This window comes from Trichomycterus rosablanca, chromosome 27 (genome assembly GCF_030014385.1).
Source record: "Trichomycterus rosablanca isolate fTriRos1 chromosome 27, fTriRos1.hap1, whole genome shotgun sequence".
Lineage (NCBI taxonomy): Eukaryota > Metazoa > Chordata > Actinopteri > Siluriformes > Trichomycteridae > Trichomycterus > Trichomycterus rosablanca.
The window spans coordinates 11,541,865-11,565,065 of NC_086014.1; the positions used below are offsets into that span (position 1 = coordinate 11,541,865).

Sequence of the window (23,201 nt, forward strand, 5' to 3'; positions counted from 1 at the left end):
CTTCAAAATTCAAAACCTTGATAAAGTATTCAGCCTGAAATGTGCTCATATTTAATAATGTCTCGAGCGGCACGTGGCTCGGTGGGTAGCACTGCCGCCTCACAGCAACAATGTCCTGAGTTCGATTCCCAGGTGGAGCGGTCCGGGTCCTTTCTGTGTGGAGTTTGCATGTTCTCCCCGTGTCTGTGTGGGTTTCCTCCGGGTGCTCCGGTTTCCTCCCACCAAAGGCCAAAGACGTGCAAGTGAGGTGAAGTGGAGATACAAAATTGTCTGTGACTGTGTTTGATATTAAAAAAAAACTTGAACTGATAAATCTTGTGTAACCACCTGTTCTGTAATGAATGAAACATGACGTTATCCTAATAAATAAATCAATTGGAACAAAACACACTCAGTCGTAGTTGTTATGATTTTATATCAAAAATCCTTTTAATTTAGTTTTACATTAATAATTAGTTCAAAAGTCAAAAAGCAAGTCAATAAATATTTAAGACGACCTACAGATTTCAGTACAATAAAAACAGAACTGTTCACTTGAAGCAACTCCACATTAACACACAACAAATCAGACATGATAACACAGCAGACATGAACAGAAGATGAAAAAGTCAGAAATACATAAAGGAATCCAAATTCTATTTGAAAAGGTCGAGCTCAAAGTGCAACTGCTGACCTGCTTCGTTTGCAGCGGTTTTATAGTTTAGAATTGGCTTCGTGGTGGGCGCTCTCGCTCGGTCTCACTCTCGAGCTCTACAGTGAAAGCCGGAGCGTCGCTCGTGTCCTTCAGTCTAAAACATCGTCTTCGTGATGACGCCTCTCACTCTCAGACCTTTATCTTTCACACCTCGTCTTTTACTTGCCGTTTCTCACAGCCTGTCTTACAGCGTGACTCCAACCTGCTTCACCTTTCACAGACCGGCCAGACAGAAAACACTTTCTTTTTTTTTTAATGCATTTTCCCTCACAATTTAGCGACTTAATTTTGTCTTCCGCTGCTGAGAGATACCCGATTGCATCCGAGGAGAGCACGTCGCTGTACACGCCTCCTCCGACACGTGTACAGCCCTCCTCTTCTCGCCCTGCATTCCGCACAGGCGTCTCTTCCGCCAATCAGGGTCCTTACACAGAGTATGAAGAACCACCCACCCGCACATAGTCCGGCCCCCACCCTGCAGATACGGTGTCCAATTAGTATCTGCTGCAGGCACTGCCAGTTATGCCTAGCCAACCGGTGGCAACACCGAGTTTCTCACTCAGTGCTGGTGTGCTAGCGGAATATCCCGCAGTGGCCTTATGCACTGGCACACCGCCTTTGAGACAGACACAAGTGGCTGCGTCCGAGGGAGGGGAAGTCGGACAGGGTTTTTCCTCTCTGCTGTTGTGATGTGCTATGTCCAGCTCAAGGGTTCGAATCTCAGTTGTGCTATCAACCGGTTGGGCATCCACACAGACAATATAAGCTCTGTAAGGGGCGGTGGCCTCATGACTGGAACAGTTCAGCTAGTGGGAGGTACACTAAAAATTCAGAACAGTCTGGATATAAACGATATGCCAACAGTACCAGTCCATCATGACCCAGTCTGTGGAGGATCAGCCAGGTCGAATTCGCACCCACACTCTCGCTCTTTATAAACTCTTTGGTTTAAATAAAAGCTAAATACAGATCTACAGAAATATTGTATCCATGGCGACTGTGTGCAGAAGAGAAAAGATGAACAGCAGTGTAGAAACAGAGAGAAACTGGGACCACAGTGATAAACACTCCAGTACTTCTGCTTAATTCTATTCCTGACTGAAAGAAGTACGAGTTTCGGTTTGCAACACGCTGCGGCGGATTCCTTCCTTCATTTTTTTTCCATCTGTTTTCTGTTTCCTTCTCGTTCTCTTTCTCAGTGATCACATGCTAGGACGAGCCCCAGCTTTGACGGTGCCTCCACGTATTTCCTGCGAAGAGCTCAAGTTCTTGCTTCGTTTCCTGTCAGGAAGCAGGTTGCCTGCGGGAGTCGGAAGCAAGGCCTCTCGCTGGTTTAAAGGCAGGGGGCTTCCTCCTACTTGGTGGTAGGGTCAGAGGAACGGGGGGAACGTCTGACTACTCGTTTCCACCTGATGTTGGGCTGCGACTCACAGGAGGAAAAATGGACGTCAGGTGTCCGTCCGTTTCCCCTTTGGTTTACTCAGCTGGTCTGGATTTACACGTTTCCCCCTCCACCCTTTGTGATCCCCCAGAATGTTGTCCCAGAATGCCTGTGTTTTAGCGGACAGAATCACATGACTGTGCAGCTCTTGGCTTTGTCCTTGCGGAAGTCTGTTGCCACGCCTGCCAGGTCAGGTCTGCCGGGCATGTGCGAGACGCGTTTGGTCGAGCGCGTCGATTTGTTGCGCTTTACGTTTTTGCTGTTCTTGTTGACGCAGGCGAGCGTTGCAACGTGGAAAATGTCGCGCACGCTGTTCTCCGACTGCAGCGCCGAACACTCGATGTACGGAGCCGAGATCTGCTTAGCCATGGCTGAACCCTGCAAGAGAGAACATCACCTACGTGTTAAGTGTTGTACAGCAGCGTATTATTTCAATACATTTATGGTAGTTGCCTCTTTTATACGTAGCCGCCTCCCTTTATCAGCATTTTTCAGTCAAGCTTTAAAGTGCTGTTTGAGTGGCAGGCTTCAAACCTAATGTGATTTATGGGACACTGGTAGCCTAGTGGGTGGAGCAATTCAAAGGGTGTGAGTTTGAATACCAGCTCTGTTGGACCCTTGAGCAAGGCCCTTAACCCTCTCGACTCCAGGGGTGCCGTGCATTGACTGACCCTGCGCTCTGACCCCAGCTTGTTAGGTTGTACTTTACACCTGTATATGTATATATGACAAATAAAGGCATTCTATTCTACTATATTCTATTCTATTTAAAGCTTGCTTGACTGTGTACAATGTCACCCTAGTTCCTGCTACTTTGAATTAATGACAGTTCACAACCGTGCTGTGTCCCAAATCACATACTATCATACTAAGTCCACCATGCTTTCCATCTTAAGATCCATAAAGAGGCTATGCTAAGGTACCGGACTAGTAATCATAAGGTCACCGGTTCAAGTCCCACCATTGGTGATTTGCCCCCAAAACCCTCAATTGCTTGAAGTATATTCTGTGATAAGTGGAAGTCACGTCTGCTAAATGCTGCAATTGTTAATGTAAATCAAATATTGCGTAAGACCCCCCCCCCCCAATCAGTGATGTCACATTTTGTGCTCTATACTATCACAAGACGTCTGGTCACATGACTGAGTCATGATACGAAAACACTGCCCACTGCTTACCTGATCATACGAAACGGGCATCTGTCTGTGGTTAGACAGCTCCACTAAGGTGCTGAGGTCCGTCCTCAGGTCCGACTTGCAGCCGACGAGCAGCATCTTGGTGTTGGGGCAGAATTCCTGAATCTCTCCCTTCCACTGCAAGAGGAGGACAAACGTCAGGCATGAAACCCTAATTTACTACATTCACTTTCTAACAACAGACACATGGACATTCTCTCATAACGGCTTTGGGTCTAAAACGCCTCATTCATCGTCATTCTGTCCCGGCGTATCTCTCCATCTCTGTTCTTGTGGATACACCGCCGCAGGTGATCCGCATTCCTTTCCTCGCAGGAACACAGGAACACAGACCCCAGCTCAGGCGCGGGCGGGTGCGTTCCGACCGGAGGGCTTAATCTCAGATAATGCAGCACAGAGACAGGAGTATCTACTGCGCTCCACCAGGATCCGGTTTGCTGCGACACACTCGGCCGATTGTTCACCCAAAAACACGAATACCTTTCTCGTTCCCTTTCCCATGATCCCTCGGCACAAACGTTGCACTCTGTGGGGCCTAAAAGTCCCTTTTTTTTTTTTTTTGCTTTGACACGGGATCAGTTTCGCTTCGAGTGCTTCCATAAGGTTATGTTTGATACTTAGCTATGATAGATATGATTAACAACAGAATACCGAACGTGCCGTCGTCATTCTAATTACCGACCGTGTAAACAATACCATCAGGAGCGGGACATTATAGATTCAGGGGTTAATATATTCCACCTAATCGCTGCATTCATTATGCTGAATGGCTCTTAGACACATCCAATCATCTCATGTTTCTGTCCTTGAGTGCAAAGGGTTAAAGGAAAACTTTTGTCTGCTGACCTGTCAACACTGCATTCCTCACTGAGAGGTCTTTTAGTCCAGGTAGAGTTTAACAGGATTAGATGTCCTGTATTAGGCAGGACAGGGGAATCAGGGGGAGTTTATGGGGAAATCAGGGTCATATTATTCATTAATCAGGGTCACATTTATAATTTACTTTATCATTTATATTTTATATCTGTTATTTACAATCTATACCAGCCTTACAATGTAAACCGAAATAACACTTCATATGTACCCTCAGATCCTGTTGTTGTAGTGTGTTGTCTGAGTGTTTATACAGATACTTGTTTGTATAATGTGAATCTCTGTAGTGTGTACTTTTACTTTTACCTTTTGATTTATGTAACTTTCTACTGAGGCCTTAATTTCCTTCGGGATTAATAAAGCATCCATCCATCCATCCATCAGAATACTAGTATTCCATAAACCTCAGATTATGTTTGGGTGAGAATGGAACACTGTTACTGAACACCAATTCTGACCCGTCAGTGTTTAGAGCTCTGGACTATTAGGGTCTGTCTGAAAACCTAGTGAGCTGCCTCGCCACCTACCTAGGCACCTCCCTAAGTAGGGAGGATTATAATAACTCAATACCTCATAAGGCAGATTATTTAGATGCACTATTTAGACAGCAATGAGAGTGATTATGTCCTCGCAGTTTTTGCTTAATAAGCTTAAACAGTTAGCCTCAGGTTATTCAAACCAATGGGCTGAGGTGGCACAACCCCTGTTTATTATATTACGCAAGTCATTTGAAGGCAGATTTAAAGTGGTGCACACCTTTTTCAGAACGCTGTCCAGCGTCTCGGGTCGGCTGATGTCGAAGCAGATGATGACGGCGTCCGAGTCCGGGTACGAGAGCGGCCTGACGTTATCGTAATACGGCGAGCCTGGGACACAGAGCATGGCGTTTAGCACAAGCTGGAATATGAATTTACAATAAATAAATAAAAGTAAATTAAAAAAATAAACTAGGACTAAACAAGTGACTGGTTTCTAAATTCCATTTTTCCAAATCCCCATAAAACAACCTAAACTATTTCCTGCAGTCTGACTGCACCTAGTAATCAAATAATGCCCCCCCCCCCCCCCATGCTTAAAATCAAAAGGATGTGGTGGTTCTCCACTTCTCTTCCCACATATAACATAAACTCTCAGCCAAGAATGTGGAGAATTTGGGTTTCTCTACCCCCGTGTCAGACATGACTCATGGGAGGTCTGCTCCAAACCCAAACACACACACAGACCTCAGAACGGAGGGTGTCGAGCACAACCCCGGCTCACCCACGGATACCTCTGCTATTAGAGAAGTGAACAAACAAGAGGTCAGGCAGGGAAGATGTGTTGATGTGTTGATGTTAATCATTAAGTAAGAAAATAAAAGAAGTGGTAGTGAAGACGCTCAGACGAATAAAGCCAGCAGAACAGCCTCTCAAGTACTATCACATTCCAGCACTCCAGCTGTAAGCCGTCGTAATATCTGTAAACCCCACAGCAGAGATAAAGAGTCTCCATGACTCAGGAAACCGTTTCCTTTAAACGAGTATTAAGAGGTTTAGGAAATTCACACAGGAAGTCACTTTGTATGAGCTGGCATGGGTGTGTTTGGTTTGATCAACATTCTTCACCTGTATTGAGTCTCTTGTGTTGCTAAGCATACTAGAATCAAAATCAACACTCAAAAAAGGGAAAAAAATACCATTAGACTTTTAGCAAAGCAAAAAAAGTGATTTATTAATTCATTTATTTGTTTTTGATTAGCTGCTGTCGAATTTTAGGAGTCACCCACAGTATAGGGACAGTGGTAGCCTAGTTGGTAGAGCTTTGGGCTATAAACCACAAGATTGGTGGTTCAAATCCAGGCTCTGCTATGCAGCCACTGTTGGGTCCTTGAGCAAGGCCCTTAACCCTGTCTGCTCCAGGGGCGCCGTATGATGGCTGACCCTGCGCTCTGACCCCAGCTCCCAAAACAAGCTGGGATATGTGAAGAAAGAATTTCATTGTACTGTACATCTGTATATGTACATATGATCTATCTATATTATTCTGATTCGCATAACAGATTTAACACAGTTTTTACACCAGGTGCAGGGCTTTGGGACCAGCACGTGCATTCCCATTGGTCAAAAGCCATAGCCCATCATGTCTGTGTAGATGCCCGATCAGCCGATAGCACTACTGAGATCCAGGGTTTGAATCTCAAAGGTGCTACAGTGGGCTAGCAGACTTAAGTGGTATGGCTATATGACAAGGGTAACTTAGTGGGTAGAGCTTTGGGTTATCAATTAAAAGGTAGCGAGTTCGAATCCCGGCTCTGCCATGCTGCCCCTGTTGGACCCTTGAGCAAGGCCCTTAACCATCTCCGCTCCGGAAAAAGAATTTCATTGTACTGTACACGTGTATATGTATACATGACAAATAAAGGCATTCTATTGTATTCTATTTATCACCGCGTCACCCGAATGCCCAGAAACCAAATTGGTACTTGGTATGAACTTTCCTTGACCATTCGAACAGCCAAATACCTTCATCACTTTAAGTACAGAAATGGAAACTAACCCTGCACTTACTGATCTATCTACCTACAGTTTCAGATTTGTGTTCTTAGACTGGTGTCTGTCTGTACTAGAGTAAGGAAATGCAGATAAAAGCGTCCCCCAAACGCTATACATGCCAACACACAGTGGTGTTTTTACCTCTATCCAGCATGAAGAAACCTCCCTCATCTTCCCACACTCAGAGTTTCTCACTCTCATCTTACAAACCCGCCTCAGGGCATGTCCTTCTACTCTCTCTCTCACACAACCCGCACTACGTAACCCAGTATACATCCATCTTACTCACAGATACAACCCTTCCAGTCCTCCTGTTCTCGTTCTTCTCTCTGTGGAATGCCCAGCTGCCGTGTGTGTTCTTAAATGTGTATATATAGTAGCGCCAAACCCACCTGTGGCAAACGTTAAGCAGCCTTTCATACCACACATCGCATAGCAGCACATAGCACCAAATGCTCAAGAGTTCCTCAGCTGTGCATACACACGGAATTATTTTAAGCTTGCTTCATGTTCTGCAACATCTGGTCAGAATTAGATATGAAAAGGACGTTCAACATTCACGTTGAGGAGGTGTTTGCTTCACCATCATTTATAACGAACATAGATAAACTTGTGGGAGGGGGGTAGAAGGAATGTCTTGGCACGACACGCCGATCCATTCCAGTCCGATTTCCGTCTACGCTACCAGGGTAATATAGTGTTGAAAAGACTCCCCCCTTCACTCCGTTCCCAGCATCAACTGTACAATGGGTGCTTTGTAGCAACCTTCCTTCTGAGGAATGCCAGGCATGTGGGTTCCAGTCGTTTGGATCAGTCTCCTGATCCTGAGCCCGACAGGAACCGAACCAGACGGGGACCTGTCTGTTCACGTTAGGCTGTGTGGTAGACATGTGCTTACGTTTTCGCCTGCTAATTACGAGTTACGAAAACCCGTCTCCTTTAATTAAAAGGAAACTTCAGCAGGACTCGAAATTCCCATCAGCATCACCAAATATTATCGGTTCTTGTAACGTTTCATAATAAACATCTCAGAAAAAAAAGGAAATTAGATTTAGGTACTATTCCAAAAATATTTATTTATATTCTTTGCAATTGAATATAGTGGTAGTGGTAATTCATCAGTCAAGATACTGGACTAGTAATCAGAAGGTTGCTGGTTCAAGCCCCACTACTGCCAAGTTGCCTCTGTTGGGTCCTTGAGCAAAGCACATAACCCTCTTTTGCTCAAACAGTATTAGTAATAATTGTAAGTCTGCTAAATGCTGCAAATGTAAATGTAATTGAATGCCTAGCTTTATCTGGAGCAACACCTTACCCGGTTAACCCTTGGCCTGTTTGAATCACGCGTCTCCAACAAACAGTAAATCTGTAAAGTTGTGCTGCACTGCACTTCTGTTATTCGACACTTAAGCAGCTCACCAACACTGAGATCTCAGCTTCTCAGCTGTGCTATTGATCTGTCGGGCTCTGACACAGACACCACTGGTTGTGTCTGAGGAAGGGAGAGCTAGAACCAGTTTATTATTGCTGCTGCACTTAGGGTCTCTGGATTACAGTGTGTGACTTTCCGTACGCTATACTGCTCTCCGTAAGACCCCGGGTAAAGGGAGGATAAAGGGTACAAGGATAGCGTATGGGAGCTTGTTCAGTAAGCACTAGTGGGAAATGGTAGCTCAGTGGTTAATGTACTGAACTAGTAATCAGAAGGTAGCCGGTTTAAGCCCTAGCACTGCCAAGTTGCCACTCTTGGGCCCCCGAGCAAAGACCTTCACCCCCAATGGCTTAATCATGTTCAGTCCGCTAAATGCTGCAAATGTGAATGTAATTTACACAATGCTGCTAGACACACACACACACACACACACAGTGGTTTTGTATTTGTTTGAACACCCGAAGCTGAAAATTGCATTTGCATGTTTAGAGCCAAGCATGAAATCAGCTACTTTCAGTTGAGTCATCGTGAAAGAGGTGTTAACTCACAGATAGAGTGTTCAGCACTCACTGTATTAATTACATTTATAATGCAAAGTCACTATACATGTAAGATACAGTGCATAAAGGTGTTACAAATGATGTAGTTTTGTATTTTTAATATAAACGGTCAGTCAGTGGAACCAATTTAAAAAGTCCTTTAAATGTTTAAATGCTCCCTTGACACAAAACATGTTGGAAATTCATAATTTAACATTATAGAAAACGCTACACTCAAAATCTCTCCCTTCCCGAGGACAGGTCCACTCAATACAATCAGCTAACGCTGGAAATTCGGCTCCAGCCGGCCATCCGCAAGAGCCGTCAGCGTGATCAAAGAGTCGATTAAAGCGCCATTCACGAAAACTTTCTCCGAGAGACGCTTGTAAAAAGGCAACAAGCCAAATGGAGCCATTATACTCAGCCAAGCTGTCCACAACAAAAGTGCATTTGGCACCAAGCGTGATAGATACTGAGCACACTGGGGCCAAATGGCTGAGTTAAAATCTTTAATGAGGACCATGCTGCCGGTTTGAGCTCGTCATCCGGGCCATCAGATAACACGGGGACAAAAGGCACCCCAGCATGTGGGCGAGCAGGCTCTGTATGGGGATTGATTAGTGCAGACTGGGAGATAGACTCTTTTAAGGCGCCTTTTTGACCAGAAGAGAAGTTGATAATGTGTTTATTGATAGAGAGAAAAAGACGCTTTTGGTCGGTTAGGCCAAGGGTGCTGATGGTAATCCTGTGGTAGACTGGCACAGACTCTTTTATTTCGCAAACCAGCGTCTCTTTGTTTGATAACGGAACACGTTACCAGAGATGATCGAATTAAACGTTATGCAAAATTTAGTACGCACGCTTTAACAAGCAAGCCATGAAAAATGCAAACCTCAGAGCATAACAAATCCAACTTCTGTCTATATTCCTCAATACATGGCTCGTTTCTGGAAGACTGGATAAGGTTGAAAAGTAAACCAAGACCAGTCAGGAAGCAGAAAGAGTCTCTATAAACCAGTGGGCGGTGGAAGGGTCGTGATAAGATAACGGACCGGCGAAAGGGAGCCGACGTGGCTGCGTGGTAGAGGAAAAAGCAGCTCTCTCTTTTCCAACCACGACAATAAAAAGAAAGCAAGCAGACGACCACAGACTGGTCTACTGTACTGCAGAGTACCAGAGCTGGCATGAGTTGGAGTAAATGGTACCAGCATGATAACAACAACCCAGTTCAAGTGCTCCATTACAAGCACAATAATACAATCTCCCACTCGTCTTTAATTCCAGTCGAACTAGACGATTACAGACTGTAAATATTTACAATCTTTATCAAATACTTGCATAATTACATGATGTGGTAATAACTGCTGTCTGTTTTTACGGTATGCAATCGTAGTATGTAATTACACGTCTATTTATCATGGACGAAGACTAAGCGAGGGGGCAGAGAGTTTAAATGAGAGGCGATGCTGCGTCATCCTACTCTGCTTCTGTGTCGCTGCGGTCGAGCCGGTTGATGTACAAAGTGCTGTGCAATTTATTTTACATTTAAACTGACCTACTATAGTGTCTTAACTGTAGTTTATTACTGATGGGGAGAATTAAGGTGCTTTAATGTTTCCACCACATTGGTTTTGTATGTGTTACGTATGTATCAAAACTCATCGCTTGAATACCCGTGTTCCTGCCCCCCATAATCACCCACTTAGATCTGTTCTCCATTTTTATCCGACTTACTTACACTAACATGATGCCATCATGGGAGTCACGGCAGTGTCCTCCACCCATCCTACTATCGTTCTCTTCATAATCGTTTACACTTGATTAATCCTTCAAGTAACGTCAGCTAAACTTGACCACTCAGGACGTTTCATGCCAAATTCCAGTCATACCGACAGGGTCGACAGGAACGGAGTAATTGGTTGCAGATGAAGCACGAGGCTCAGTACACACTTACATAGACTTAGAAAGAAATAGGAATGCATCTCTACCCGCACACACACACACACACAGCTCGATACTGCTGCAAATAAATCTGCATACTAATAAAACCAAGCACCTCAAGCGCGGGACTGTAAACACGGCTTAGATAACAACACACGGTTTTGTTTGTGCGCTGTGCAGTTTTCCAGCTGACCTGGAGCTGACTCATTTTCATTTCACTACTCTCGGGAGATCGGTTCAGAAGTGATGGTGGTTCAGCAACTCTCTCCTCACACTCCTAATGAGCGCCGCAGCTTGATTTCTCAGCATGGTGTCCAAGCATTTCCACACGGTGTTCAGTAAAACCTCAGTTAGCTCAGAGGGCGTATATTAAAATGTATTTTTGGTATTACTATTGGTGTCATGTTTAAATAGGTGCTATTACAATTAGAGATGGACCGATCAGGGTTTTTGGCACCGATGTCGATCTCCGATCTCCTTTCAGTGCGATCGACCGATATCCAACATGCCCACACACACACGCACGCAGGTTTAATGTTATCCAGTTCAGTCTGAAAAAAAAACTTTAAAAGAGCCTCACAGTGAAGATAAACCGGAGACAAACGCAACAGCGCGTGTGTGTGCGTGTGCGCCTTTAAGAGAGACGCTTTGTTCACAGTGTCGCTAAGTGATTCAGTCATGAGTCGATTCGTTTTCATGCAAAGCGTAAGTTTCTATTCTCAGTTATCTCTCTGTTTACTGTTATTAATTAAATGTCGTTGTATTAATAAAATGTGGTTTTAAATAAACACCAGATATTTCAGAACAGTTTGTGTGACTCTTTTACATTAAAAAGCTTAATTAAACTGCTATTACCACAGATCTGTAACCGAGTCAGACTCGTTCCGGCTTAGTAAGCTAAAAGTTCAGCAGATGATCCTGAACTAACGAATTTAGTAATTAATAAACTTTTGCCTCTGATTGGCTCTGTAAAGTTTTCTGTTCTCATCTACATCACAAGCAAGAACCGCTTACGATTTACTAAAGTGAACCAGGAGTTTATATAATGTGCTGATAGAATCGACTCAGATGTGACGGGGTTGAATTATCTTTTTAAAGTAAATATTACGATCAGCAAAATTGCATCGTATGTATGATACACAACGTTAATGATGTTATTTTAGGTCATGAAGAGCTTTCACGATGGTTTCTGTACGATGGTTGATGAATGGTGATGTGATGGTTGGCGCTTCGTAGCTCAAAGTCTGGATCAATCCACTGAGCTGTTATACTTAACACGGTGTTTATATATCACATGATCGGATCGGCTACATTTGGGAAATATCGACCGATCGTCGATAGCATATTTTGATTAAAAATCGGCCGATACCGATTCATAGCCGATCGATCGTCCCATCTCTAATTACAATGTTATAGGATTATTCTATCTTATCAATATTAGCACCAAGGTTCCCACATTGGCCAACAGGGTCAGAATGAAACAATGCATCTCATCCAATCTGTAAACAAAAACTCAACCAAACGTGGTTCTGTCGTTACAACACACAGAAACTCTTTACCAATCTGTCAGCTGGAGGCTATTCATGGTTGTTTATGAGCAGCACTAACACATTTCAACACTCTCTTTATTGTGAGGGGTCAGTTTACGCTTCCAGCAAACAACAGACAGAGTGGTATTTGCATAGATCTAACCGGGAACCATTTACAGCCACCTATCAGTGAATAAAACTAGGCATTGTTCAGCTTGTTTCTGTAGTGTACTGTTTCTTTATCAAGGGTTCTGTCTGTGTGGAGTTAGTATGTTCTCAATGTGGGTTTCCTCCGGGTGCGCCAGTTTCCTCCCACAACTCCCAAGACATGCAGTCAATCTGATAGGAGCTACTAATTATTGCTGTAGGTGTGTGTTGCCTGCCCTGTGATGGACTGGCGACCTGTCCGGGTTGTTTCCAGCCTTTTACCCAATAAAACAGACCCACGCGACCCTGGCCAGGATTAAGTGGTGGAAAATCAGTTTACGAACGTTCCTTTATCAACCTCATCATATCACTGACATTGTTACCATTGTGCCTTTATTGCTGCTGGTATGACACAATGCATTCGAACAGCCCCGGGTGTCTTCCTGCCATGCTGCCCACATTTTCAGACTGTGCTCAAAACGTACTGTGATCTCGCCTGATCAGATTCCGTGAGTTCTTAAATCCAAATGACTGTGACTTCACACAGGATCTTAAACATCCTAATTGCAGGGTCGCTTCAGGCTACAATTGTGCCTGTTAAACGGTTCTAACAAGACTGTTGTAATATAATCGGTACATTGATTAGGTGCTAAGTGGCATTTTTAGTTTTCAATAATGTTGCAGTTATGAGTTATATAAGAATTAAGCTTAGTACACATCTCCTGAATTTATGCATATGTGAAGTGAAATGAGATGCTGGGTGTCATGATTCGTAAATTGTATTCATTTTGTAATGGTACCAGCTCAAGGACTGGTTTATGGCACAAAGCAATGCAAAACAGAAATATAGACAATTGCTTTCTTTTCTTTTTAAAAAAAAAATGCATTTTCTCCCCATTTTCCTCCCAATTTAGCGACTCAATTTTGTCTTCTGCTGCTGAGAGATACCAGATCGCATCCGAGGAGAGCACGTCGCTGTACACGCCTCTTTCGACACGTGTACAGCCCTCGTCTTCTCGCCTCTGCCGCCAATCAGGGTCCTTACACAGCGTATGAAGACCCACACATAGTCCGGCCCCCACCCTGCAGATACGGTGGCCAATTAGTATGACCGGTGGCAACACCGAGTTTCGAACCATCGGAATATCCTGCTGCGCCACCTGGGCGCCCCTAGACAATTGCTTTCTAATGATTTATTACCGCTCAAGAGTTTGACATGTTCTCTTTCCAAGTTTGCTTTAGTTTTATTTGTGGTATTTGGTTTTGCACTAAATCTTACTCTTGGCACCCAACCACTGCAACCCTGACCACGAACCAGTCAATGTAAATGAACTGACAGATGTTTTCTGCTTATTTCCCAGACCAAGACTATTATAGATACAGTAGATACAGGTACATTCTGGAACATTCATTGAATTCTTCAGTCTTTAACACTTTTAACACAGGTCTTAATAGTAAAAAAAAGTTAATTAATGTCTATTTAATACATATAATTTTATTTTCTTACCTGATGTGTCCCACAGACTGAGCTCAATCCTTCTACTGTCTATCTCAAAACTTGCAGTGTAATTCTCAAACACGGTTGGAGCATAATTCTGCACACAAAACGAGCCAGTATTTATGAATTAACACGTTTTAATGTACATTTTAAACCATAAACATGTAGAATGTGTGTAAAACATGACAGGTTTCTCACCTCGGGAAAACAGTCCTTAGCAAAAACGTGCAGTAATGCGGTTTTCCCACACTGGCTGTCACCCACCACCACTATCTTACATTTAACATTCGGACTCGGTTCCACGCCGCACTGAAGCGAGCTTTTCTGGCACGACCTTCTCTCCTTCATTTTAAACTCGGTAAAGTAATAATTAATAAAGTAAATAAAGTCCGTATTCGCGGTTGAACGTGTCCGTTACTCTCCTCACTAGAACCGTTACTCTGTTAAACTAGTACCAACTGGCAGGCGCGCTGGGCTTTTATATACCGCGCTCAGCCAATCACAGTCCTCCGTGCTGCTCTGACTCCACCCACATTTCCTCCTGCGTGCTGCGTGATGATCTGAGTCTGTATGATTCTGTACAATAGATGGATAACGGTGCTGCAGCATGGGAGGCCAAAAGTGCCACAAAACACAAATAACACCTGGTTAAAACTTTACTTCAGTGATTTTTACACATTAGCCTGGTCAGGGTCGCGGTGGGTCCGTTTCCCCCTGGAATCGTTTGGAGCAATGCAGTAACACATCCAAGGCAAGAAACCAATCCATTGTCCTCCCCCGTTGACACTGCCAATCATGTCTTGCACAGTTTGGGGTTCAAACCCTGGTGGGCTGGCATTATTTACCACTGCGCCACTATTTTTTATAATTATATTTTTATTATTACTGTTGTTGTTTATTATTATTAACAGTTTCTTATTTATGTAAGTATTTATAAAATGTTCCAATCATTCAGTCGCAGAAACCTGCTTGTTCAAATATGATCAGCAGCTATAAGAAACGTTATTGTTGCTATAGGAGGCCAGTTATTAAATATAAAGGTACGGGTGCTTGGGTGGTGCAGCGGTAAAACACACTAGCCCACCAGCAACTCACAAGTTCAAATCTTAGCTCTGTTACCGGCAGACCGGGTGTCCATAGGGGCCATGATCGGCTCATCTGAGGGTGGACTGTCGGAGGGGATTCCTTATAACTCCTGCGATTACAGTTAGTTAGTCACAGCCCTCCGCGGTCAGGAGTTGAGGCCAAATTATGATCGGTTAATTGGATATGACTCGATTGGGAGAGAAGTTAGTTGCATAAAAATGTGGGTTTATTTTTCATGTTGGCTGCGGATGTTAATATTAATATGATGACATTAATTCATATCATGCAACTTAGGCTACATCTTTTTTCTGTCTTGCAACTGTTCTTCATTCATCATATCTGTGTTTTAACTGAAGTATTGATACGACTTTAGTATAAAAATATTGAAACTTTACATTTCTTGATAATCTGTTTTGCCATTTTTAATATGCTTGTTGCTCCCACGCCACAGTCTGCAGCAGGAACATTACAGAGTACTTTTATTCATCTGGTGAAGCCATTTACACAAATAAACAAAACCTGCTTCACATTTACTGCAGTTTATGACCGCTCGGGTGTCTCGTTATTGCTTCGTAATTGACGTGTGTAAGGCAGGTTGTAAATCTGAGCGTGCCATGTTCAAACGCTTTTATGAGAAGATTCCAAATAAACGTCTCTCCTCTCCTCTTCTCTCACTGTATTAACTCGCTCAGAAAGTCCGAATTCTCTCAGCATGGAGGAATCTGTAGAAATACAGTGTGTCGACAATGCTTTGTGTAATTACACTGTAATTTAAGTTGGAATTTAGTAACGATGCTTACATTCCATATACACATCCACACACAAACAAACACAAACTGTAAAGGCAGGAATTACAGTGTATCACAAAAGTGAGTACACCCCTCACATTTCTGCAAATATTTTATTATATCTTTTCATGGGACAACACTATAGAAATAAAACTTGGATATAACTTAGAGTAGTCAGTGTACAGCTTGTATAGCAGTGTAGATTTACTGTCTTCTGAAAATAACTCAACACACAGCCATTCATGTCTAAATGGCTGGCAACATAAGTGAGTACACCCCACAGTGAACATGTCCAAATTGTGCCCAAAGTGTCAATATTTTGTGTGACCACCATTATTATCCAGCACTGCCTTAACCCTCCTGGGCATGGAATTCACCAGAGCTGCACAGGTTGCTACTGGAATCCTCTTCCACTCCTCCATGATGACATCACGGAGCTGGTGGATGTTAGACACCTTGAACTCCTCCACCTTCCACTTGAGGATGCGCCACAGGTGCTCAATTGGGTTTAGTCCATCACCTTTACCTTCAGCTTCCTCAGCAAGGCAGTTGTCATCTTGGAGGTTGTGTTTGGGGTCGTTATCCTGTTGGAAAACTGCCATGAGGCCCAGTTTTCGAAGGGAGGGGATCATGCTCTGTTTCAGAATGTCACAGTACATGTTGGAATTCATGTTTCCCTCAATGAACTGCAGCTCCCCAGTGCCAGCAACACTCATGCAGCCCAAGACCATGATGCTACCACCACCATGCTTGACTGTAGGCAAGATACAGTTGTCTTGGTACTTCTCACCAGGGCGCCGCCACACATGCTGGACACCATCTGAGCCAAACAAGTTTATCTTGGTCTCGTCAGACCACAGGGCATTCCAGTAATCCATGTTCTTGGACTGCTTGTCTTCAGCAAACTGTTTGCGGGCTTTCTTGTGCGTCAGCTTCCTTCTGGGATGACGACCATGCAGACCGAGTTGATGCAGTGTGCGGCGTATGGTCTGAGCACTGACAGGCTGACCTCCCACGTCTTCAACCTCTGCAGCAATGCTGGCAGCACTCATGTGTCTATTTTTTAAAGCCAACCTCTGGATATGACGCCGAACACGTGGACTCGACTTCTTTGGTCGACCCTGGCGAAGCCTGTTCCGAGTGGAACCTGTCCTGGAAAACCGCTGTATGACCCTGGCCACCATGCTGTAGCTCAGTTTCAGGGTGTTAGCAATCTTCTTATAGCCCAGGCCATCTTTGTGGAGAGCAACAATTCTATTTCTCACATCCTCAGAGAGTTCTTTGCCATGAGGTGCCATGTTGAATATCCAGTGGCCAGTATGAGAGAATTGTACCCAAAACACCAAATTTAACAGCCCTGCTCCCCATTTACACCTGGGACCTTGACACATGACACCAGGGAGGGACAACGTCACATTTGGGCACAATTTGGACATGTTCACTGTGGGGTGTACTCACTTATGTTGCCAGCTATTTAGACATTAATGGCTGTGTGTTGAGTTATTTTCAGAAGACAGTAAATCTACACTGCTATACAAGCTGTACACTGACTACTCTAAGTTATATCCAAGTTTCATGTCTATAGTGTTGTCCCATGAAAAGATATAATGAAATATTTGCAGAAATGTGAGGGGTGTACTCACTTTTGTGATACACTGTACATTCTGCTTTGATGTAGTCACATCTCTGTCATGCTGCTTGTTTAGGCCAGGTGTGTACTGCCAGTACTCTTAACAGTCTAGGATTAGTGTTAGTGTGGATTGCCTGTAAGTATAGGCTGTACCCAGAGTGACTGATACTGTTAACAAACCCAGTTTGATTACTAAGACAGAGAAGGACACGACAGATCTCAGCAGAGATGAAGCAGACAGCGTGGGTTGGCTTGATCACCAAAAGAAGAACGAATGCCTTTATTTGTCATACAGTATATACATACACGTGTACAGTACAATTACATTCGTTTTCTGAAGCTGGAATCAGAGCACAGTTTCAGCCATCGTACGGTGCCTCTGGAGCAGGATTAAGAGCCTTTCTCAAGGGCCCAACAGTGGCTGCCTAGCAGAGATTGAATTTGAACCGACATCAATCTTCCGACTGATAGCCCAAAGCTCTACCTACGAGGCTACGACTGTCCCAAAAGATCACTTACTCCGAGAGAATAGAACTACTGTATATGAGAATCATAATCATAGGTATAATGAATCCTGAGGATAATGGCCAGAAGTCCTGAATATTTGTTATATTGTTAAACATGCCACACTAGCCTGCTACTGCTGAGATCTGGGGATCCAGGGTTCGAATTTCCAGTGGTTTGAATCTTACTTGGTGTGCTTGTGCATGATGTAGAAACATATAGAGAGGATGCTTATAAAAATATGTAAATAGGGGGCAGTACGGGGGGTATACACTCTTGTATAATCTAAGCAAGCTGGTCGCTCTAAATAACGATGCGATATAATTACCTGGAATGTTTCATGTGCCAACTAATTACACCAGTCATGTCAGGTAAAGTGAATACCAGCCTGTAGCTTTAATACCCAACATCTGTGCTGTTAAAGATCAAACTCTACACAGTGTAGTCATGGTGACCATTAATAAAAGCTTTATGTATCTTACAGAGAGGGTTTGCTGATATGCTGATGCACAGATGAAAATAAGCACTGTCAGTTCAGACTTGGTCAGTTAGCCAATTAGTCTTCCGCTGCTGGGGACCCCGATCACATCCGAGGAAGGTATATTCATCTTACAAATCAGGAGGAGTCAAATACTTCGTCACTGCACTGTATTAAGTCGTAGGTTTAAATCCCAGCCAGAATCAAATCCAGGCTGGAGTCCCTACACATCGCCGTGTTTTAAATCGCTTTTTGCTCGGCAGATTGTTCCGTCAGCAGCTGCTCGCTCGCGGGGGCGCCTAACGTTTCCGATTCGACCGGCTCCGACTCGGAGGCCTCGTTTCAGAGAGGTGATAAGTGACAACCGTGTCAATGAAAGGAGAGGAAGTCAAAACGGGGCGTAATCCTATAGCCGTGGAACACACACCGTCCACATGTACACAGACATTACCAGAGCAGTGGGAGCTCTGCACACACACACACACACACACACACACACACACACACACACGTTCCTGAGGTGAAAGCTGATCAGCTTAAGCGCTATCATGTTGCACTGTGGGAATGGGATTGTGTGTGTGTATGTGGGGTATAATTGCTGAGTTGTTCCAAAAAATCATCTTATTCTATTACATAAGTCTTTTCAAACACATATTTGAATTATTTAATCATTAATAATATTTTTTATGCATTTTTACCCTAATTTTCCTCCCAATTTAGTCATATTACCCAATTGCGTTTCGCCTCATTACTGCTGCAGACCTCCACTCCTGAACGAGGAGGGTCATAACTAACACACTGAATGTGTGCAGTAGCTGACTGCTTCTTTTGACTTGCACATGGAGATCCGTATCACGCACGGAGAGTCACACACAATCTCCATGATTCCACGTCTCTGAGCATACGTCGTCGGCCAGCCAGAGCTGAGCAGAGCTGGGATTTGAACCCGCAAGTTTGAGACGTCAGCTCAGTTGATGATAACATTTAAATGAAAATAAATCTAAATATTTTATTTATTTATTTATTTATTTTGTATTGTACCTTATAGGTGCATCTCTGTTATGGAAAAGCAGAAGCATTTGCAAATTCACTGGTTAATGTACTGGACTAGTAATGAGAAGGCAGTTCTTTAAGCCCCACCTCTACCCAGTTGGGCCCCTGAGCAAGACCCTTAACCCTCACTTGTTTGCACTGAAAATTAAGTAGAATTAAATGGTGCTTAATGAAGAAAACGTGGACGCATCACTTGGGTGCATCCTTTACTAAATAAGTCGCCACTGCTGAGCCCCTGAGCAAGCCCCTCAACCCTCATTAGCCCTTTAACTAGGACCACTCTGAAATCATAGCTGTGTTTCGTCTGAGCCAATCAGAGATTGACGTGTTGGCAGAAGCCGTCATGTCTCGGATTATCGTCCTGCAGAATAATCTACATGAACCTTCACGTACCTCTTCTTAATTAAACTGACGAGTCTGTTTCCAACCTGAAACCAGATCTTATGCCTTTTATTCCCCCCAAATAATAATAAAGGGGTTAATTAAGCAGTAGGGGGGCGGGGCGTCACATCCACATGCTGTCCTAACTACACAGGCTTTTGTCTTCATTCTGTTCTGCTCGATTAGACACTTCCGCCTCCAAACCAGAAACAGAGGTCCTAAGTCACCTCGCCCCGGCCTCAGTTCGCCCTCAGAGGCCAAAGTGCTCATTAACAGCTTAATGAAAGGAAGTGAAGTCACATTTCAGGATGTAGCGGGTCTCCTCACATCTGGTGTCAAATATAACAAATACTTGATCTTTGGGGAAAAAACTCCTGTTTCTAATTTCTTTCTTTAAAATTTGACTTTGAGGTTCTAATTTACATTTGTAGTAATTATCACTGAATACAGTTTGAGCAATTGAGGGTTAAGGGCCTTGCTGAGGGGCCCAACAGTGGCAACTTGGCAATGACATGGCTTTAACAGCCACCTTCTGACTTCTAGTCCATTTACATTTTCAGCATTTACCAGACACTTGTTTATCCAGTACTGTTACAGTATACAGGGTTGAGGGTAAAGGGCCTTACTACAGGGGCCCAACAATGACAACCTGGCGGAGGTGGGGCTTGAACCAGTGACCTTTTGATTATTAGTCCAGTACCTTAACCACTAGGCTACAGCTGCTCTAACAGTTGAACTCCCACTGCCCCTGAAGTATGTGGACACTGCAAGTTTAACAGAGGTGCTATCCAAACTTACTTTCAATTGTGATCGAATACCATTCAAGCGATTGAGGGTTAAGGGCCGTGCTCAGGGGCCCAACAGTGGCAACTTGGCAGTGGTGCGGCTTAAACTATTAAACGATTGCTAACAAGTGTAATAAATCACCTATATATAGGACATTATATGCTTCCAACTTTGCAGCAACAGTTTAAGGAAGGCCCGTTCCTGTTCCAGCAGTAAGCCCTGACCTCAGCCCCACTGAACAGCTGTGGAATGAACTTTCTCGACCATCAGTGTCCAGCCATACATATGCTCTTTTGATTGAATAGGCACAAATTCCCACAGACATAAGTCAAAGGGTCTGTCTGAAAACCTAATGAGCTGCCTACTGCCTACCTGGGCAGCTTGGACATTGAACTCATAAGGCAGATTATTTAGACACACTAATTAGACAGAGATTACGGTGGACAGATACGGTGTACTATATTATTAATAATAATATTAATGACTCCTTTAGAACTTGTTCTGACATAATGGGACGCGGTATTTACCCCCCAGTTGTACCAGCTCTTCATCCTTAATGGATAGCAGCTTGTTTCATTTGCCGTTTCGGCTCTGGAGGGCTTCGGCGCGCAAAACAGACCCTGTAAATTGCTGGTTAATAGCTGTGTATCTACAGAGCGGGATCGTTCACTTTCGGCTCATCTCTCAGAGTACGATGAGCTGTGACGAGCGCTAAGAGCTTTACTCGCCTCCGAGGTGTCACTCCATGCGTCCTTCTTAATTCCTCCGCTTTATTGAGAAGCGTGTTAAGGGGCCACAGAGAGCGACCGAGCTCCACGATGAAGCCAGGATTCTGAAATGAGAACGTAAATGCTCTGGGACTTCGGGGAGCTCAGAACAGCTCCGGCTTTCTCTCAGGAAGGAAGGCACGGGAAACGACAGAGCTGCTGAGTGTTAATACTGCCGTTCTGTTGCTATTGCATCATTTCTGCAATAACAGCAGAGTTTTCTGTCGTCTGTTAGAGTCATTTCTGAACGTTTTGAAGCCTGGGACCCTTCAAATGTGCAAATAAACCCTAAAAACAAACCCACCCCACTATCATTTTATTTTTTGAAGACAGTGATTCAGATTCTAAGAACGTTAGGCAAATATACAGCACAGGCATAACATTAAAACCACCTCCTGTCCATTTTATCAGCTCCACTTACCATACAGAAGCACTTTGTAGTTCTACAATTACTAACTGTAGTCCATCTGTTTCTCTATATACTTTGTTGCCCCCTTTCATGTTGTTCTTCAATGGTCAGGACCACCACAGAGCAGGTATTATTTAAATAGTGGATGATTCTCAGCACTGCAGTGACACTGACATGGTGGTGGTGTGTTAGTGTGTGTTGTGCTGGTATGAGTGGATCAGACACAGTAGCGCTGCTGGAGTTTTTAAACACCTCAATGTCTCTGACTTTACATCTACAAAGTGGACCAACTAGTTAGGAGTGTCTAATAGAGTGGACAGTCAGTGGACACGGTGTTTAAAAACTCCAGCAGCGCTGCTGTGTCTGATCCACTCATACCAGCACAACACACACTAACACACCACCACCATGTCAGTGTCACTGCAGTGCTGAGAATGATCCACCACCTAAATAATACCTGCTCTGTGGTGGTCCTGTGGGGGTCCTGACCACTGAAGAACAGCATGAAAAGGGGCTAAAAAACTATGTAGAGAAACAGATGGACTACAGTCAGTAATTGTAGATCTACAGAGTGCTTCTATATGGTAAGTGGAGCTGATAAAATGGACAGTGAGTGTAGAAACAAGGTGGTCATAATGTTATGCCTAATCAGTGTATTTATTACTGTTCTGGTATGATGTGAGTATTGAGTGCCAATGGGCACAAGTTCCCACAGACATAAGTCAAAGTCTTGTGAGAAGGGTGGCTGCTGTTCTAGCTGTAAAGATCACATGGAGGTCATTTAGGTGTAGCAGTGTTGTTGGGATTGTTCAATCCTGCTGTTACGATTACATGGCTCCTGTGCATTCGTTTTTCTATACACACCCCTCTTGTGTCCACCTCTTCTACACCCTATTTGGAGATTTTGTAGCGTTTCAGGGGAGTTCAGGAGCCTAAAAATCCCAACAAAGCAAGATGAATTCAGCGTTCAGTTCATTACAGGACTAACCAAACACGCTAATCAAACATTTACACCCCTCGACCCCCCCTTTAAACGAGAAGGACTCTCACCACGTGCATTGTGTTGCTGTGATTGATCAGCATTGTGGTGGGTTATCTGTGTGTGTGTTGTGTAATTTAGGGATGTGGACAGCTGTGAAGACATGTACCGTCCAGCATGTGACCCACTGACCCTCTGATTAGATCCGCCACGCTGCGAGAATCTGAACTTTGAGAGACGTGTGAGGTGCAGATCAAACCGTACTGAAGTACTAAAACTAAAACACTCCCAGATCTCACTTTTTTAAGCGTCTCTGATTGATTTTGAATGTAAATGCAGAAAATCTCATCACCCAAAAGTTTATCTCTGCTAGTTAGAAATCGTACTCCTAAAAGTGCTGCACTGCTTCCCCAGCCCCCTGAATCCCACCACCACCACCACCACCACATCACTACCAGCACTTTATCACGTTGCTTCATGAATAAAGAATACGTAAACACAGCTCGAGAAAAACTTCCA

The 23,201-nt window shown here is 43.9% G+C and overlaps 1 protein-coding gene across 1 annotated transcript; it reads right to left on the reverse strand.

Moving 5' to 3' along the window:
- Positions 1-395: 395 nt before the first annotated feature.
- rnd3a (Rho family GTPase 3a) lies at positions 396-14,204 on the reverse strand. The gene is made up of 5 exons (XM_062989545.1): positions 14,020-14,204; positions 13,831-13,918; positions 4,961-5,070; positions 3,314-3,448; positions 396-2,513 (listed from the first exon to the last, which is right to left on the reverse strand). Exons 1-5 carry the CDS (start codon positions 14,167-14,169, stop codon positions 2,265-2,267), a joined length of 732 nt encoding a protein of 243 aa, XP_062845615.1. The 5' UTR covers positions 14,170-14,204; the 3' UTR covers positions 396-2,264.
- Positions 14,205-23,201: the final 8,997 nt, after the last annotated feature.

What these genes read in the sequence shown, in the direction of transcription:
- rnd3a (XM_062989545.1), bottom strand. Translation starts at nt 14,169, where the DNA reads ATGAAGGAGAGAAGGTCGTGCCAGAAAAGCTCGCTTCAGTGCGGCGTG. An exon ending in CTAAGGACTGTTTTCCCGAG is followed by an intron (nt 13,919 to 14,019) that starts GTGAGAAACCTG and finishes TTTTGTGTGCAG; the next exon opens with AATTATGCTCCAACCGTGTT. An exon ending in TGCCCGTTTCGTATGATCAG is followed by an intron (nt 2,514 to 3,313) that starts GTAAGCAGTGGG and finishes TCTCTCTTGCAG; the next exon opens with GGTTCAGCCATGGCTAAGCA.